The 20,057-nt window shown below is 44.5% G+C and overlaps 1 protein-coding gene across 2 annotated transcripts in view; it reads left to right on the forward strand.

Moving 5' to 3' along the window:
- Window positions 1–20,057, forward strand: part of USP48 (ubiquitin specific peptidase 48) — a 774,242-nt gene that overhangs the window by 551,716 nt on the left and 202,469 nt on the right. For both annotated transcript variants that reach the window (XM_069240019.1, XM_069240020.1), the window contains exon 21: window positions 11,394–11,500. In XM_069240019.1, the coding sequence (XP_069096120.1) occupies window positions 11,394–11,500 (107 nt within the window). The remainder of the gene's footprint in view (window positions 1–11,393; window positions 11,501–20,057) is intronic.

Raw genomic sequence — 20,057 nt, forward strand, 5'->3', positions numbered from 1 at the left:
ACAGGGCATAGACCCTTGGGATTCTTATGATATAGATCCAATATTCCCAAATGCCCCTGATTTACATCCTGCACGACCTTCACCCCCTGAAGATGCAACATCTTATCAGAAGGTCATAACAAGGGCAACTGCATATCATAATGTCCAAGTGCATTCTGACCCAGTTGAGGAAGATTTTCAATTCGACACACTAACTTCCACCCACAAGGAAAGTCAATTTCTTCCCATGCCATCAGGCATGCTTTGACATGCACAGACATTTTTAAAGAGCCTGTTAGATCTAGAGAAATTACTCCACGAGCTGACAAAAAATATGGACCCTGTGTACACTAGGTCACAATTGTCCCCAGATTCCATTGTGGTAAGTGTGGCACGTAAACGTGCCAACAGTCATTCAACAGGAGATGCACCTCCTCCAGATAAAGAAAGTAAGAAATTCGATGTCGCAGGTAAACGGGTAGCAGCACAAGCAGCCAATCATTTGTGTATTGCCAGTTCCCAAGCTCTTCTAACACAATATGATAGGGCCCAGTAGAACGAGATGAAAGTCCTTCTCCAGTATCTCCCAGAAAAACACCATAAAAGGGGACAGGCGATAGTATCCGAGGGCCAAGCTATTTCCAGTAATGCCATTTGGTGCAGCACTGATGCTGCTGATACAGCCGCACGGGGCATTAATACTAACGTTATTATCAGAAGACATGTTGGTTAAGATGCTCTGGGTTCCAACCCTGAAATATAACAGACAGTGCTTGATATGCCTTTTGACAAGGAACATTTATTTAGGCAACACGTGACACCACCATAGAAAAACTCAAAAAAGGCCATGGAGTCTTATGCACTACACCACAAAGGGTTACTTTTTGTCACCCACATTTTAGGGGAGGTTTCAAGACAACATCTACTGAGCCTTCCACCTCCCAAATAAAACAAAGCTTGCACGTTTGCTACAGAGGTTCCTATAGAGGTGCCAGTAATATAGGTAAAGGAAAGGCATCCACCTCTAGAGGTTCCACCTTAAACACTCGCCAGTAACGGGCTACACCTTCCACCAGTGCATACTTCTCCACTGGGGTAAGACACTCCATTTCTAGCCCCAGTGGTCCAATATCACTGTGGATCAATGGGTTTAATCATTATCCAAAATGGTTACTGGGTAGAACTCATTTTCATGCCACCAATTATTAGTGGTAGTTGCTGCTTTCTCCAGAAAGCAACATATTCATGTTTTTCCCATACTTGGACGATTGGCTCATCAAACCCAATACCATGCAACTGTGTCAAAAACCTTTTGCACAGTTTGGAATTTATCATCTTTCTCATATCTCATCTCCAATCCTCGCAGATACAGCCTTATTCTGCAGCAGTTCTCAATACTCACTCATGGTTGGCATATCCAAACCCAGCACGGCTTTCCAAACACTTCTGTCTCTATTACAGGGTGACCATACTTACACAGACTAGTGATGCAGTTACTAGGGATGATGGCTTCCTGCATTGCCATCGTTCCTCATGCCAGTCTACACATGTGTCCATTACAGCAGTGTCTGTCTCGTCAGTGGTCTCAGTCACAGGGTCATCTTTAGGATCTAGTGTTGTTGGACCGCCGGACTCACCGCTCTCTGTAATGGTGGAATCCCACCAACCTTTCAGAAGGGTGTCCCTTTCAAGACCCTGTGCCTCAGATCACTCTCACTATAGATGCATCACTGATAGATTGGGAAGCTCACCTCAACAACCTCACAATACAAGGCAGATGGGATCCCAGTCAACAAACTTATCACATCAACTACTTGGAGTTACTAGCAGTCTTTCTAGCACCCAAACCATTTCTGCCACAACTCTCCCACAAGTGGGTTCTAGTCCATACCGACAACTGTGTATTATCTTCAGAAACGGGGGCGGGAGGAGCGGGGGGCACTTATTCACTTATTTCAATTGTCCCTTCTAGCACAGACAATTTGTAAATGGGTATTTCACAATCACATTCACTTACTGGCAGAATATCTCCCAGGAATGGACAATCAGTTTGCAGACCTCCTAAGCAGGATGCAGCAACAAGTCCACAAATGGGAACTTCACCCACAAGTACTTCACCAATACTTTCACCTCTGGGGAACACCAAAAATAGATCTCTTCGCCACCATAGAAAATTCAAAATGCCAAAACTTTGCATCCAGATACCCACACTCTCTGTCCAAGGGCAATGCTCTATGGACAAATTGGTCAGGGATATTTGCTTACATTTTTCTGCCTCTCCCACTCATTCCATTTCTGGTTTACAAACTGAGACAAACATCACTCACCATGATCCTTGTAGCCCCCACGTGGGCACGTCAACCTTGGTACACAACACTATTAGATCGGTCTGTGGTTCACCACCAAAAACCTCCCAACAGACCAGACTTTTTGACTCAAAAGCGAGGTTAAATCACACATCCAGACCCCAAAACACTCAATCTTGCAATCTGGCTCCTGAAGTCATAGAGTTTGGATATTTACAACTTCCATCAGAATGTTTGGACATTCTTAGGCATGTAAACCTACAACTAGACAGCCTTATGCTGCAAAATGGAAACGTTTTGTATGCTACTGTCAACCTAAACACATTGATCCACTCAAAGCATCAATGCAAGACATTATTTGTTACCTGCTAAATGTATAAAAAGCAAATTTAGAATACTCATCTATTAGAATTAATTAATTTAGCAGCCAAAGCTGCTTACCTCCAAAGCAAATAGCATACTTCTTTGTTAGGAATTCCTGTAATTAGAGCGTTTATGGAAGGACTTAAAAGGGTTATTCCTCCCAGGGTTCTTCTAGCTCCAGTATGGGACCTTTATGTTGTCTTTACTAGACCTATGGGTCCACCATTTGAACCAATGCATTCCGGTTTCTTGCAATTTCTCTCATGGAAAGTTGCCTTTTTAGTGGCTATCACTGCAGTGAATTACAAGCTTACACTTTAGAAGAACCCTTTTTCCAAGTACATAGAGATAGAGTAGTCCTTAGGACAACCCCTAAATTCCTCCCAAAATGAGTTTCACCATTTCTCATTCACCAAACTGTTGAGTTACCTGTTATTCCCACAGCCAGACTCAGTTGCTGAAAGAGCTTTTCACACACTAGATGTTAAAAGAGCTCTTCTGTATTACATTGATGACTAAAAGTTTTTGAAAATCTAAACCGCTCTTTGTAGCACTTTCAATGCCTCACAAAGGCAATCCAATTTAAAAAAAAAAAATGGAATAGCAAGATGGATAGTCAAGTGTATTCAGACTTGCCATCTAAAAGCTAAAAGACAATTACCTACAGCTCCTAGAGCACACACTATCAGAAAAAGGTGCTTCTATGGCCTATTTAGCAAATATTTGTAAGGCTTCTACCTGGTCTACATCACGCACATGTTTAGATGTTTTAGCTCGCCAACAATCAAATGTTGGCCAGGCAGTGCTTAGGACACTTTTTCAAGCTACTCCAAGTCCTACATGCTAGCCACCGCTTAATTGGAGGGGACTGCTTTACAGTCTATGCAAAACATGTGCATCTACAGCAACACATGCCACCAATGGAAAATGTTACTTACCCAGTAGACATCTGTTCATAGCATATATTGCTGTAGATTCACAAGCGCCCTCCCTCCTCCCAGCAAGCCTGTAGTCGTTGTAGTAAAATTCTTCTACAATTATTGCACGTATGTATATACGCTGCATTGACATCCTTTTTTATTATTATATATATATGAGTGTGTGTGTGTGTGTATATATATATGTTCGATGGCATGTGTAGCTGCATGTACACATGCTATACATATCTCTTCCGACATCTAGTGTTGGGCTTGGAGTGTTACAAGTTGTTTTTCTTCAAAGAAGTCTTTTCGGAGTCACGGGATCGAGTGACTCCTCCTATCGGTTACAGTGCGCATGGGCATCGACTCCATAGTTAGATTATTCTCTTTCTGCTGTCGGGTTCGGACGTGTTTGCTCTCGCTCCGAGATTTCGAATCGGAAAACCTTAGAAAACCTAGTGATTCGTCTGTATTGTTTCGATCGCGTTTCCCATCCGGCATCGAACCAGTAGTACCGTTGGAATCAAACTTTTGCCCTTCGGGGCGCGTGCGCCTCACTTGGGCCTATTCGGGCCTACCGCATGGAAAGCCTCAATGACCGGACTCCATTCCGATTCTGCCCTCTGTGCCACGCAAAGTACCCATATACAGACCAACACCTGGTTTGTAATGTGTCCCTTTCTCCAGACCATCAGGAGGAAGACTGCGAAGCCTGTCAATCGTTTCAATCGAAGAATACCTTAAGAGATCACAGGGCCCGAAGACTAGAAATGGCGTCCAAGAGCACCCAACATCTCGACGTCATGGAGGAAGAACAGGCACAGACAGCAGTCTCCATCCGAGACACTGACTCCGAACAAGAATTGGAAGATGATAGACCCATCACGGCTGGCCAGCATGTGAGTACGTCTGCCCCTACACCCTTATACAAAAAACAACCGAATGCCTTGGGTACACTTCTGCTGAAAGGCCATGGTTCGGACTGAAAAAAAGACTGTCAGCGACCGACCTTCCGGATCGGCGCCGAAAAAGGCCACTCCTCCATCCACTTCGGAGTCGAGCAAGTTGGCTAAAACTTTCACCTCGGACTCCAGCAACCACCCTCACTCTTCGGAGTTGAAAAAATTCGACACCCTGCTTTGGAGCCGAGACAACTGACTTTTGTTTCGGGACCGAAAAAGACCCAAACTTAGGAGCCGAAAAAATCCTCATACACAGAGGAACAAGGACTTTCGAGAAAATTAAAGCACTTCTCAAAGCCCATGCAAGAATCTCACAAAGCTTCAGAAGAAGAGACTGAGATTGAACAAATATTGGAGGTTATGGATGAAAGACAATCGAGAATCCATATACATAAGGAGACTGGCCGAATCCTCACTGCACCTCCTTTAAAGACTAAAAGAAAGCTGGCCTTTCAAGAGGAGTTAGAGTCTGCTCAACCACCAGCAAAAGCGCAGAAACAAAAGGAGAAACCAGCATCCCTCCCTACCTCTCCTCCTCACTCTCCACAACTTTATTTTTCACCTCACAATAGTCCACCACCACTGCCTTCTCCGACACACTCACTATTCTCGCATGGAGATACAGTGGACCCATGGGATCTCTATGACCCTGATTCCCATTCCAGATAAGGATCCTGACCTCTACCCCTCAAAACCTTCACTACCAGAAGACACTACTGCCTACACTCAGGTAGTCTATAGGGCAGTGGCTTATCATGGGGTACTTATGCATTCTGAACCCCTAGAAGAAGATTTTCTATTTAACACTCTGTCTTCCACTCACTCCTGATACCAGTGTCTCCCAATGTTACCTTGAATGGTTAAACATGCTGAACAAATTTTTAATGAACCTGTCAAATCTAGAGTCATTACCCTTAGGATTAACAAAAAAAATGTAAGCCTGCCCCTACGGACCCGAAGCCCTTGCCTTCCCACGCAGAACAGTACACCCGTGCACCGCGTCTCTTGCAGCTACCAAATCTTGTTGGCATCTCCTGCAAGGGATCTTCTGGCTCCGTGTAGCCCCAGCCCCCAGCACTCCTTTCTGCAATGTACAGTCCTCTGCGTTTGTCTCCTGTGGCGTGGGACCCTTCTTCAGTTGTGCTGCATGGGTTCCTCTGCGACTTCTGGTTCCTCTTTCAGTGCGTCTCCTGTGGGGGCTGCCTTTTCTTCTGAGGACTCTGCCTACTTCACTGTGACTTCTGCCTTTGCCAAGGCTTGTTGGTGGCTTTCCCACGCCACTGATTGACTGCAATCATCCATCCGGCGTGGGACATCAACTGCATCCTCCAGGAACTTTTTTACCTACTCCAGGGCTACATTCCTAACCGTCGTCATCCTACAGTCGACCAACTCCTGCAACCACAGATGGGTGGGTAGTGGCTTCTGTCACCACCGGACACACCTGCAACTTCTGGACTTGGTCCCCTTCTTCACCAGGTCTTCCTCTTCAGAAATCCACCGCTGGTTTCTAGCAGTCCTGTCTGGGTGTTGCATTTTCTTCCTATTAACCCTTTTGGGTGGTTTGGGGAAAATCCAGAAACGTACTCCTTTCTTACTGGTCGTTGGGGGGAAGTTTGGTACTTACCTTTGGAGTTTCCTAGTTTCCCCAGCTCCCCTCTACACACTCCACCTACCTAGGTGGGGTCCTTCATTCGCATTCCATTTTTTTAGTATATGGTTTGGGCTCCCCGTAGGGGTCACTATTGTCTATTGCTGTTTATGCCTATTTCTGATTACTAGTGTACATATCTAGTGTGTTACTTACTTTCTATTGGAGGGTTGCCTCTCTAGTACGTTTTGGTAATTGGGTCTCTAAAATAAAGTACCTTTATTTTTGTAACACTGAGTGTTTTCTTTCATGTGTGTAAGTGCTGTGTGACTTCAGTGGTATTGCATGAGCTTTGCATGTCTCCTAGATAAGCCTTGGCTGCTCATCCACAGCTACCTCTAGAGAGCCTGGCTTCTAGACACTGCCTACATTACACTAATATGGGATACCTGAAACTGGTATAAGGTGTCAGTACCTTAGATACCCACCACAAACCAGGTCAGCTTCCTACAATCGCTAGTTGAGCTCGGAGGGTTTAGTGGCTGCTGGCCGGGGGAGTTCGGCGAATTTTTTATGTTTACTATTGTTTTAGTTCTTTTCTCTTTAATACTTATGCACACACATAACGCAAAGATAACGGGGGCTTCCCTGGATGAAGGTCATAATTTTTTATTCCACAGAACTTCACTACAGGAGAGTGGGAAACGACTGATTCTTAACACATGCCAATGGACGGTTTTGGAACGAGGTAAAAGTTAGTAACTTGGAATGTGAGGGCTCTGAATACCCCCAGGAAGCATAGCTGGGTGCGTGCGTACCTCCGGAGGTATGGAATAGCGAAATAATTTTTGCAGGCGATCCACCTGTGAGGAGATTGCATTAGATACTTAAAGAAGTGATGGCAGGGCCAACTCTTTGCCACATTCTACTTGGGTTATGCCAGGGGACTTTGTTATGGATTGTCCCGGGGATCTCTTTTAGACCAACACAAGTCTCTCTTGATGCACATGATCTTTGTTTCATCAATGTGTATGCACCCGAGGACTACTTAGATTTCTGTGGGTGTGGAGGTCATCCTGGCAGGTGAACTAAACTGCTCACTAGACTGCTGCTTAGCTAGCTCTCCCCACCCCTCGTATAGTTGTTAAGCCCCGCACGACCACAGCACTAGTGCAGGTGCAGCACACCCATGAGCTAAATGATATATGGTGCCAGCGTCATCCTAATGTATGCATTTACCCTTGTTATACCCCAGCAACAGCCATTTACAGCCGCTTGGATTACTTCTTTATTCAAGCTGCAGCTGCGCATAGGGTAGAGGATGTACAATATCTGGCCCAATTCATTCCAGATAACTTCCTACTCCTGACTACATATTCCTTGCAAAGACAGCTGCCAAAAGTGGAGACTTAATGCTGATGCTGTGGCTGACCCGGTATTTAGGGACACGGTATTGACTGCACAAGCACACTACTTAGAGGAAAAGTGGGAAACAGCAGAGCAATAGTATGGGATTCCAATCAAGTGGTTATCTGGGGAGTGTGCCTGATGACCACAGTCTGTGTAAGATGCACTCTGGAGAGTGACTTAACCCATCAGGAAGATGAGCTGGATAGGGTAAGTTATTTACTCTTCACTAACCTGTCTGCTTTGAAGGACTGGGACAGGCAGCGACATAAAGTGTATGATCTGTGGGATCAACTGGAGAAATATAATATGGGTAAGGCTAGAAGGCGCTGGTGTCAGGAGGGTTACAAGGTGGGGGATTACCGGTAGGCAATATCAAGTGCACAGTCTCAGTATATACAGACGATGCCATGCTTTACTTGAGACAGTCTGATAAATCGGTCCCGATATTACTAAATGTAATGAGTGAATTCTGGGAGTTTTCGGGACTCCGGATAAATGCAACCAAAATCTGTCCTGTTTTCGTTGGGTCTGCTTGTGGCTCTGACCCCGGAGCGTCTGCCTGAGTCTAGTTTACCCTGGATGGTTGGTAAAGTAAAGTACTTAGGTATTCCTAACAGACATGACGAGAAACAGTTTGACGAATATAATATGGCTCTTGTACTTGCTAGCCTGCAACCTTCCTTCAGGTTCTGAAATACACTGCACCCATCAATGATGGGAAAAATAGCACTTATAAAAATGGTGGTATTGCTATGTTGTTTATATGTCATGCAGGGCGCCTTCTACGAACTACCCCAAGAAGTGTTTCAGCAGTTGGACAAGCTATTGTTGGAGCTCTTGTGACAGGACAAATGGTGTTGTAAAGTTGACAACAGATGAGGATGCGTCAAAGGAGGCATGGAGGTCCCAGACTTAAAATTATATTACCTGGCAGCCCAACTGCAGCATGCAGTGCATTGGTTGGATGGAGAACTTAATTGGGAGAGAGCCCTACTAATTGCAGGATGCCATGATGGCCACCTTCTGGGAGCACTGTTGATGCAGGGCGCCGCAGTATCCCAGGAGTTTACGCATTTGATTAGTATGATTACCAGGATTTGGGAACTGATGGTACGGCTGGTAATGAAGAGGGCGCCTTATGCCCCTGACTTAGATCTGTGGTTAATTTCACCTTTTTGCGCAGATCCTACAACTTATGTCGGTTGACAAGTGGCAAGATGGTGAGGTGCATGTTATTGTCTGAACTATATCCGAAGAGTAGATTCATTACCCTACAGGATGCAATGGAAACGTTCAATCTAGGCCTTGAAAAGTTCCTTCAGTATGCAAAGGTGGCTGCCACGGCACATCAACTGTGGCCAACATTTCGTGAGGCACCTGAACCCACACACATACTGGTAACACTGCTGTCGATGGCAGGGGATTTTAAGCTTATTACTAATTTATGCCAGGTGCTGCATTCGGATAGCTAAAGCCGCTGCTTATAGAGGATTCATGGTAACAACTAAGTGATTAACCCATCTCCCCAAGGGACTGGACCAAGACACACGCAGAGGTCTGTAGGGTGGCGGTGAGCCTAATATTCTAGCAGATTTAGTACAGTATAGTTCACATGGCTTACCAATCCCCAAATCCACTCCATATTCTCCTCTAGAGAGCAGGGATGCCTTAGGTGTCTTGCCGCAGTGGCATAGTTCATACATATGGTTTGGCACTGTTCCCTGATGGTCTCCTATTGGCTTGAGATTCTGGTCACACTTAGGAGAGTGACAGGGTGGGGCATCCCACGGAGAGTTAATAAGTGCTTACTAGGGTCCCTTCCTGAAAACCCAAAAAGGAAGCTAAGCAGATGATATGCATAATAATTAGGTTTCATGGTGGTGAAACAACGCATAGCAAATACACTGGTTGAGCCCACGACCCCCAACAAGGGAAGCATGGGAGAAAGATCTGTTGGAATGGGCAGGGGTGGAAGAAGCATATCTGAGGAGACCTAGGAGAGATGAGAAAGCACAGGATATCCTGTGGCGCAATGATGCAGACTCTGTTGGAGCCCACGGATATAAGCCCAGGATCCCACAGACCCAGTGCATGATATGGTGGGGTGACAGTGCTGTGGGATGGCAGTCTGGGTAACTCAACCTAATGGCATAACTGTTTCAAGGATTTCGAGGAATCAGATTGGATAATGTGAGGAAGACAACTCAAGTGTAGTGCATTGTTATGTCCGTGGTAGCTACAGTGATGGGAAGGGGTGGGGAGAGGACTTAGTTGGGCCAGACCTGTTGGTTATTTTTTATTTTTTTTGTGTAATGCAGATGCATAGTGTTACATAATTCCTTGATGTGTGTGTTCGAGATTCTAGGAGATTTGATATACAGAAGGCTGTCAATGTTGAACCAACATGTAAGTAAATCATTTTATTAAAAAAATAAAGTAGAAGCCTGCACCTCGGGTTCTCATGCTTGTCCTGCTGGGGTGCCCAAAAACTGTCTGTTGTTTTGATTGGAGTGTTAAATCCAAGGTTGACAGTTGGTCCATCTCCAGATAAATAGAACATTACGTTTCTGGTCATTGCAGAATGAGTCTTGACACACAATATGCGTATGACCAACCAGGTTCCACCACTTGAAAGGCATAAATGCATGTCAAGAGACAAAATGTAATCCATTATTCAGTATCTCCATGAAGAATATCTGAATAAAGCACAAAGAATGTTTCAAGAGGAAGAAAAGGCCATTACAAATACTAGTCTAAAGACCAAACTGATACATCGGCAATAACAATAACAGCTAAACAAGTCTTCTGAAGCCATTCATGTTGTAAAATACTTAGCTTTCATCCAGAAGTACAACTCCGAATAATTAAAATAGCTTTTCATGACCTATCTCTATTTAGGTAACCGGTCAATGATGTCTTAGAAAAAATTAAGAAAAAACATTAAACTGCACCTTCTCCAAATGTTGGCACTACATACTCAACACAAGAAAGACAGCCAGTCCAGAAGACATCATGAGAGACAGAAAAGTTCTTCTGTTGCAAGGATAGTATTACTGACAGCCGCAAGACAGACAGTAACAACTGAAACATCGTTTTGCAAATTAATAACTGCCATGACCAGCCAACAACAGGTCATAGTACTGCTCCTCATTCACTTCTAATCCACCAGCCTCCCAGAGCATTTGAAAAACAGACCACATATTTTAACTCTCTGTTGGTATGACCATTTTTCTAAAATGTGTAGGCTACTAGGTTGGCCAGTCTACATGCATTAGGTAAACAAAACATTTTGTGCAAGCTCAAAGTGGATTTTGAATTGTGCAGTCAGTCCAGCAAAACTTGTTTTTCAGATTCTTGGACATGACTAATTGATATTTTCATCCTATCATTCTGTGTTTGATAATGTGTTCCTGTACGATGGCATGGGAATGGTGTTAAGGGTAAGAGTTAGTAAATAACTCAAAAGACATAGATCGGGCGCTGCTAGTCAGTAGTCTGTTATCAAACACTTGTAGGAGGCTTTCTCTCTTCAGGACTGTGGCTAGGAGAACAATATAGACACAATTGTTGTAGGCTAGACTTCTAGTAGAATGTATTTTGATTTTCTACCTATCCTCCTCAAACTCTACACTGCTGTCCTCCCAGTCTGGTACTGTCTACTCATGCTAACCCCAGTTATTTACAGATAAATCATATTGTACATCTGTGCTATGTGCTATCCTACCATGGGCAAAACAGATGTGTACCATTTAAATGTCTGTGAATACATTGTAGTTCATTAGTTGTTGGCTTGTAATTTAACCACATTTAGGAACTCTTCAGAACATTCTGAAACTAGTGCTTTTTTCACTTAATTTTTCAGAGCTGTGTCCAGAGTGCCGGGAAGGGTTGCTTTGTCAGCAACAGAGGGACATGCGCGAATATGCTCAGGCCACCATTTACATCCATAAAGTGGTTGAAAATCAAAAGGTATCATCTTGTTTTCCTTCTCTGCATCTGTTAATATTCCACCACGGTGTAACTAATATTTCGCTATATAGTGTATGCCTTAACTTAATATATATGATGTGCGGTCAACGGCGTATAGGAACATAAGGCAATATAAAATTACAATTAGAAACACTCTTGCTGATCAGTGTTAAATTTCATGAAATACATCACAGCTTGTCAGCTGCAGCCATCTGGCTGAGCTCCGTATAACACCTGAAGTAGCACATATGCTTTGCAGCTTCAGTGAATTGTGGTAATCTCCCATACTGACCTTTACATTTATATTTACTTAAGCACTAAATTGTCCTGTCCACTTGCTAGATCCCTGGGCATTTGTAAACCAGTCAGTTGTGTTACCTATTTTCTCTTTCTCTCAGAACAATGGCAACAATAGTTTTGCACACACTTGATGTCAAGAGAGCACTGCCAAGACTAAACCTACACGTAGATCAAGTTACTCTTTGTTGACTTTGTAAAACCTCATACAGGCAATCGAGTTTATGAGGTGGTAATGCCAAAGGGACTGATAGGTGTCTACAAATGTGCTTTGTTAAGGCTAATCATAGATTACACATAATGCCTCAAACACATTCCACTCGTAAGAAAACAAATGCTACGGCCTTCTTTCGGAATATTTTTTATTGCAGACATATTTCAAGCTGCTAACCGGTCAGCACCACACATTGACCAAACACTACTGTGTCTGCATTCAAGTCCGTCAAGAAGCTATAATTAGCCAAACAGTTTTGAGAACTCATTTTCAAACATCTGCACTGTCTGCTCGCCTAGCCATCACTTAGGGGAGGTACTTCTTTATAATCTGTGCAGAGCCTGTCTATCACCTGCAGCTATCAGACAATGTTATCCTGTAATCAACTTGTAGTGTTGTAGATACACATGCACCCCCTCCCTTTCCCGGGAACAGGAGATGATCCAACAAGTTTCCCCACTTACTATCCCCTCACCATTCACAGCACATATATTCTCTTTGTTCACTACACTCTACTGATGTCACTCACCTGCTGAGGTCAAAAGAATCTGAAGTGAAGCCTTGGTCCTTGTGTATTGCGGGCTGCGGGAGGAGCCAGGAGTTATCTTGTGAAACTTCTTTGAAGAAAAAGAGCATGCAAACCTACATCCCCAGCTCTAAATGGGAGGAGTATGAAAAGCATGTGACTATAAAGCAGAACAAGCAAAAACACGTGGCTTATGGTAAATAACATGTTCCTAGCATGTGTTGGCTGCAGATACTCCTGCTATCTAGTGTTGGGCCTGGACTCTGCATTATTTTCCCCATGGGGAAGTCTTTTATAGTCGTTGTCATACCTCCTTCTCCTTGAGGGCACTGTTCATGTTCAACAGCTCCATTGCTAGATTATTTTTTACCACCATTGGGCTCGGACAGACTGCATCGAAGCTATGTAGAGTCTTGATGCCCATGCGGCCTAAGGACACCTAACGGCTATAACATATTGAGAATCGACAATAAAAACATATACACAGCTGCAACTTTGTAGGAATCAATCGGAAGCAACCAGGTTCAGCATCATCACCTTCCAGAATCTCGTTGAGAATGTTCGTCTTCGGGTAGTGGAGGCAAAAAAGGAGAGTCGTTTTTTAAAATGCCCTTGGTGTGGGGCCAAATAAACCTAACTCCAACACTCACAATGTCTGCAACCTGTGTCTGTCACCGGAGCACAAAGGACAGAGATGGTAGCTGAAGTGGAGTTCTCCCCAAAAGAAGCCCACCAGCAAGGGTGAGATAGACACTGATGACGCAGCCAGAAAGTGGTACGTTGTCGCCAACCCTCACTATGTCGCCTCCAGTGAATCCATTGGGGGAAAGGAGTTGGGTGTGCAGGTCAAGAACACAATACACAGCAGCGGATTCTCCATAAACCGCCCCCTCATTGCCACGGTATACCAGAGCCCTCGGGCTTTGGTCGACACCAAGAATGAGCCTTGAAGCCCATACAAGACACGAATCCTAGAATTAAAATCGTCTAGGGTGTCCTGAGAGTTAATTTTATTATCAAAATACACTTATAACGTTAAAAACGGCCAGAGATACCCAGTAGGAAAGTGATTGTCTTCAGTATCCCTGGGTTAACATGTTTCTGTCACTACACAAATACCTGTCTTTCGTTACTACGTCATAAGGATCCGATCCATATATTTAAAAACTGTTTGTGTGCATTATGTTGTGAAACACTCATTCACCCATTCAAGCATGCTGAACATACCGATCTATTTGGTCTATTTATTTGCATTAATCTTTTAGTATGAGAGCGACCAAGATAATTAGCCAAACAAATCATCATAGTCTGTCTTTGTGTATATCTCCTTATGTATCGCCATGTGATTTCTGTGATCACTACACATCAAGCAGGACAAGTGCATAACTAATTTGAAGTGTGAGCATTCATCCAGGCTGTTTTAGTGTGCAGATATTCTGGATGTACTAGATTACCATATGGTATGAGAGTATTATCCTTAAATTTACAAGGGTGTCATGCACTTCACTTAGCATGCATATATGTATTGTGCCATATTCCTTCTCCTTACAGAGAAGTGTTCTATCTATTGCTCCATGAGGGTAAGGAGGCAGGTGGACCTTGTAGTCCAACTCTGTCAATACAGAAATTAGGAATCACTGTCATAAGAGTCCAATGTAAGGGTTCTCCTTGTTAGCGGGCCTTTCAAGTTCCCCACTCAGGCTCCACTTACCTCATCAAAGTTCTCGCCCCCCCCAGTCAAGAACCCTCTTGGTACCTCCGTGCCCCATGTCTTAGCCATTGCTTTCAGTCCGTGCGGTGCCACGAATAGCTTATTTTGTTGCCAGTTAACTTAGTTTTGTGTTTAAAAAAAAACGCCCAAAGGATACGGGTCGGGGTTTCAGTTATCTCTTCATACTTGATCTCGATGGGAACATTCTTTTAGACATCCTGCCATCCTCAACATAATATTCCTGTATTTCCATTATGGTAAAAGTTAGTTATTTCCAAAAATCCTGGGGCCATAATCAATATAGCTTTTGCATGTTGAGGGTCAAATTTCGAAGTGGCCACTCATGATCAGTATATTATAGCAGTCTTTCTTACTGATAATGGCTGCAGTAGCGGTTCACCCCGGATTGACCTATATCTACTGACCAGTTGTTCTGTATAAGGGTGACTCAGTGTCCTATGTTTGTGGTGACATCCACGGGATCTCATCATTCAGTCCTGTCTTATAGATTAACCGACGATATATCCATCTTTGCCCTTTCTCGAGCAGGAGTCTTTCTGAGTTTATCATGTTCTCTTGATGTAATTGTACTATTGCTCATCGTCTGAGTTCCTCAACTGTATATCCCTCTGTTGAAAAATAAGACGTGTTGGTTGTGCAATTCCACTTCTCAGATTGCTGCGATATTCACAAACCTGAGTTTTTATCTTCCTCATCATCATCCCTACATACCTGTGATTACATGGGCAAGTGATTAGGTGACCGACTTGCTTGGAATTAAAGTTAGTATGTTTTATTAATTTCTGCATTTTTCGTAGACCTGGATCAATTGTCTTGGTCTGTGTTATTAGACTGCGGACACTGCAATGTCCACATGGGTATCGACTAGCCATCCTGGAAAGCCTAGGTTTCATCTCAAAGATGGTGTCACTACTTCACATGTTGGTTTTCTAGGCTTTGTATGCACAAGGAGATTCCTCCAATTAGTACTTCCATGTGAGACAAGAGGCTTCTCTAGTCTTAGACTGCCTGAATTCAGAATACAATTTCTGTTGATGATCTTCTTTATGAGATTCAAGGCTGTGTTGTATGTTGTGACACAGATCATCCTGCCCTCTTCATTCTCCTCAGAATGCTTTTCAAAAGAGCTTCCCTTTTTTTATTTTGTGCTCCTTTACTTGAGTTCTGAACGTTATTCTCTGGGTTAGTGTCACTCTGAGTTTTTTTGGTTAGTGTGACTGCTTTTTTGTGAAAATCCTTTCTTCTGCTACATTTCCTGCAAGGTCGTACGAACTGCCCATAAAGTAAGTTTTCTTTCAGAAAATAGAATCAGCTTACAATATTTAGAGTCTGTATGTCAAAAGCCAACCTGTGATCAGTGAAATACACTAGCCAGGAAGTAGGAGAATTAGCAAAAAACAAAACTGCATGTAGGAAGCTGGCTGTAAATTTTATATCAAAATGAGATATAGTGTGCACAGAATCCAGGGTTCCCCAGAGGCTAAAGTAGATAATATTAATGCTTTCTTATGTGCTCCTGTGGTTGAGAAGTTAGGCTTATCAGAGTGTAGTGCAAAGCATTTGTTGTACAAGCACAGGCAATAAATGAAGCCCACACTCAATGACTACCTCCAGGCCAGTTGTTTATATAGCAAAAATATATTTTGTTACTTTATTTCTAGAACCACAAAATTCAGTTTGCAGATAACTACATTTGCAAGTAAGTATCAAACATATGTATCCATCCCACTTTGTTTCAATTTGACAAATTAAATGGTTTTCAAGAAAATAGCAAATATCTTTTTTAAAAGTTAACACTGCAATTTTTAGAAACCGTTCTTAGGGGGAAGAAAAGTTAATACAGTTTTGAGATAAGTACAAGACTTGCAGTTCCAGTCTCCAGGGGTTAGGATGTCTACAGGTTGGGGTTCAAGTTAACCACAAACATCCACTACCAGCAACGTGGGGCCAGCCGGGAGCAGAGGTCAAAGATGATGCAAGATTTAAAATGGGCTACTATGGAGACTGGGGGCACTTGGAATTGTATCTGCCAGCAGGTAAGTACCCACGTCTTCACAGGGCAGACCTGTGGCTCTCTGTGAGTACCGGGGGCACAGGTCAGCACTAAACACATACCCTCAGCGGGTGCAGGGTGCAAACACAGCATCAGGCTCCCAATACTTTTCAATAGGGGGACCGGGGGGGGGGGGAGAAAATGACAAGTAGGCTAGGCCCAGAGGGTCGGTTTACAAAAACCACAGGCTGGACAAGGAGGAGGGCCTCCTGCTGCACTGGATGTCAGGTTCCCCAGGGCCAGGGGGCTGCGGGTAGCTTTTGGCGTCGGTATCTTCGTCTGGATCCTTCACGGGCAGGGGGGTCCTCTGGATTTAGTCTGCAGGAGTTGTTTTGTTGGACAGGAGGGGTCAACCCAGGGTAGGCACTAGGTCAGGATCGCCTGGGGACCAGCTCTAGTCAGCTGGGCAACCTCGGCCGTGGGCCCCAGGTGCAGAGTCGGCAGGACTCGCGGATCCGGGGCGGTTCTGGAGTCCTTTCTAGACAGGGCTGCTATCCACAGGAGATCTTGGTCCTCTGGGGTGCAGGCAGTCCTCTTGAGGCTTTTAAGAGGTGGCTGATCATGCAGGATGTCGCCTTGTTGTAGCAGGGATTCAGAAGTTGTAAACAGGCCAGTAGGGCTGGGGCCAAGTCAGTTGTTGTCTTCAGTCTTCTCTGCTGGAGGTCAGCTTAGCTGCCCTTCTTTCTTCTTGCTGTCTCCTTGAGGTCACCAGACGTCTGGTGAACTGGGTTCAGGGAGGCCCATAAATCCTGAATTTAGGGGCGTTACAGGGGTCAGAGGGCAGTAGCCACTGGCTAGCATCCCTGAGGGTGACTACACCCTTCTGGTGTCCACTCCCTTTGGGGAGGCAGAACACAGACCTAACCCTATTAGTCCCTTTCCTCCAAACCAAGATGGAGGATTCTGGAGGGAGGGGGTCACTTCAGCTCTGGACACCTTAGGGGTGGTCCTAGCTGGAGTGGCCACTCCTCCTTGTTTTTCCTAAGTTTCCCGCTGGACTTGCCATCAAAAGTAGGGCTTTGTCTAGGGACGGGCATCTCCACTAGCTGGATTGCCCTGGGGCACTGTAACAGGAGGCCTGAGCCTTTGAGGCAGTGCAGGCTTTGTGTCTGGCCTCAGAGAGCACATAGGCTCTCACCCCATGGGGGCAGAAACGTGCCTCTTCGTGACAGACTGGTCAGTCCTGCACTAAAGGATTGGGTAAAATGCGGGGGCATCTCTAAGATGTCCTCTGTGTGCATTTTACAATAAATCCAACACTGGCATCAGTGTGGGTTTATTGTGCTTAGAAGGTTGATACCAAACTTCTCAGACTTCAATGTAGTTCGCGATGATAAACTCCCAGCCCATGTACTTAATATGTTTAGAGAAAATGAGGCAGACCCAGGTAAGTAAATATAACAAAAAGCTTTGAGGCCCCAAGGGGGAAGTGTAGACCTTAACTTCCACGGCAAGAATTTGCGACCCTTGTATACAAACAAAGTTAGTCCATTAAATATTTCTTTTATTCAAACCACATTTCCTCATAAATAAAATCCTGAGTCAATCTATTAAGGTGCTCGTAGGATAACGGCGCAGTGAATGTGATTTACGTGACAAAACATTGCCAGGTGTCATATATAGTATATACAATATTGTGGTTTAAAGTTTAGTGCTCTTCAAAAACACCCCTTCAATTCAGGTGTCCAGAAGTCACTTGTCACATCACAAAATAATCCACAATAAATTATGTTTCCGTTTAGACCCCACATATAAGAACCAATCATATTTTTATTAGGTAGCACCCTCAAAACACAAGATATTGAGACTGTTAATGTCACTTTCTTTCCACTGTATCCTATTCACAGTGAATGTGTTCCCCTAAATCCAAAATTATGTCTGTAGGAAAATGGCCCTTGTTGCAGCTACCACACCCTCCCACCACCCTTTTTGCCTGATATTGATGCTGACTTTACTGAGAGAGTGCTGGGACCCTGCTAACCAGACCCCAGCACCACTGTTCTTTCACTAAACATGTGTTATTGTTTCCACAATTGGCACACCCCTGGCACACAGGTAAGTCCCTTGTAAATGGTACCAGTGGTACCAAGGGCCCTGTGACCAGGTTACTTGAAGCTCCTCAGTCAAGATACTGGTCTTGACATGAACCATGGGAAGCTGTAGGTCTAGGACCTCAGCCACCCTCTGGACCACCACAGTGAAAGAGGCCCATTCCTCTGCAGCCTCTGTGGGAGGAGAGAGGAAGCTAGTGTCTGATGAAGTATCTAGACCACTGGCATCAGCCAGGTCCTCATACCAGTTGCCATTAACCTTCTTTATATGTATAGGGATACTCACATCCCCATCATTCGTGTTTCCGAGTGAGCCCTTCTGTGAAAAAGGGCTCTGTCTCCAATACAGGCTGCGTGGGCCTGGTCAGCACAAGACGCAATATTGTGCGACGCCAGTCAAGCTATCTCAGTTGGGACTCAAAATAGGTTCTGTGCCGCCGATGGGCGTCAGAAATGGCGCCACTGGTACGGTTCCCACAGGAGGTCGCAAAGTCACAGTCATGGCCACTCTGGATCCACTAACGGATCCTAAGAAGTCGAATGGTGGCGAGGGCGGACCTGCCCACGGAGCGCCATTCCAAAGATCCTCCCAAACCCAACAGTGCTCCAGAGGGGTTTGGACATTAAAAAAAAAGGCTAATGGCCTCATAAAACTCATGGAGTTGGGGGGAGGTTGCTCCAGCTCCAGAAAATTCAAAGTATTGTCCAAAGAATGGGATTGACTAGAGAAGTAGAAGAGCGCTTCGACTTCTTGGACTTCTTCTTGGGACTTACTGAAAAAGTACTGCTGTGCGATGAGGACCAACGCGTACAACTCCAGGAGTGGTCCCAAGACCTTCCACACGAACAGGACCTGGAGCAGCAAGGAGCCACATGGGAAATGGCCAAAAGCTTCATGTCCCGCTCGCAGATAGGCCTTGGGGTTCATAGCCTTGCACTCCACACACAAGCCAGAGTTGTGGTCCCTTTCCAGGCACCACAGACACACTAAGAGAAGATTCATCACTGACATCTGTCGATGACAAGCTTCCAAAGGATTGAACCCGTTAAGTTTCTTCAGGAACATGTCAGAAAAAGTAGGCACACTGGTCTTTCGACAAATGTGTTGAAAGTTAGTCAAAAAGTGACTGAGGGGAGCGCGATCCAGATCCACGCTGATGGCGCAGAAAAGAAGGAACTGTGGTCAGTGTGCCTATATTTGCACCACACACATCACTTCCGGCACGGAAGACACCATGCGGAGCCGACCAACGCTACCTACCAGCTCGCAAGGGGATTGCTCAAAGATTTCCAGATTCAGTCTGACGCTTGAGGTATACTCTAAGGTTAAGAATCGAAGTCTACAAGTCTCTATCAGGTCTTACATTTCTTACAAAGGCCTGTTTCGCCTTGTTAATATTGGTTTCTGTCTTTCAAAAAAAGGCTTGCAATTTTAACTGTCTAAAAAAATGATACCAGATTGCAACAGAGTATGAACTTGTCCAATGTGGGTGTTGGTACAAAACCTAGTCCCTTACTTAATCATTTGTACAAGGCACAGCTCCTTATTGCATAGATTCCCCAAGTCGTGCTGGTGCTCAGGAGTGGTGTGGGTTCCTTGTTCATGTTCCGGATTTGCATCCTCTGCTTATTCTCTTTCCTCTGGACCTAGATGTCCCTTTGCTTTCTTCTTCGTTGTGCTTGA

This window comes from Pleurodeles waltl, chromosome 6 (genome assembly GCF_031143425.1).
Source record: "Pleurodeles waltl isolate 20211129_DDA chromosome 6, aPleWal1.hap1.20221129, whole genome shotgun sequence".
In the NCBI taxonomy this organism is placed as follows: Eukaryota; Metazoa; Chordata; class Amphibia; order Caudata; family Salamandridae; genus Pleurodeles; species Pleurodeles waltl.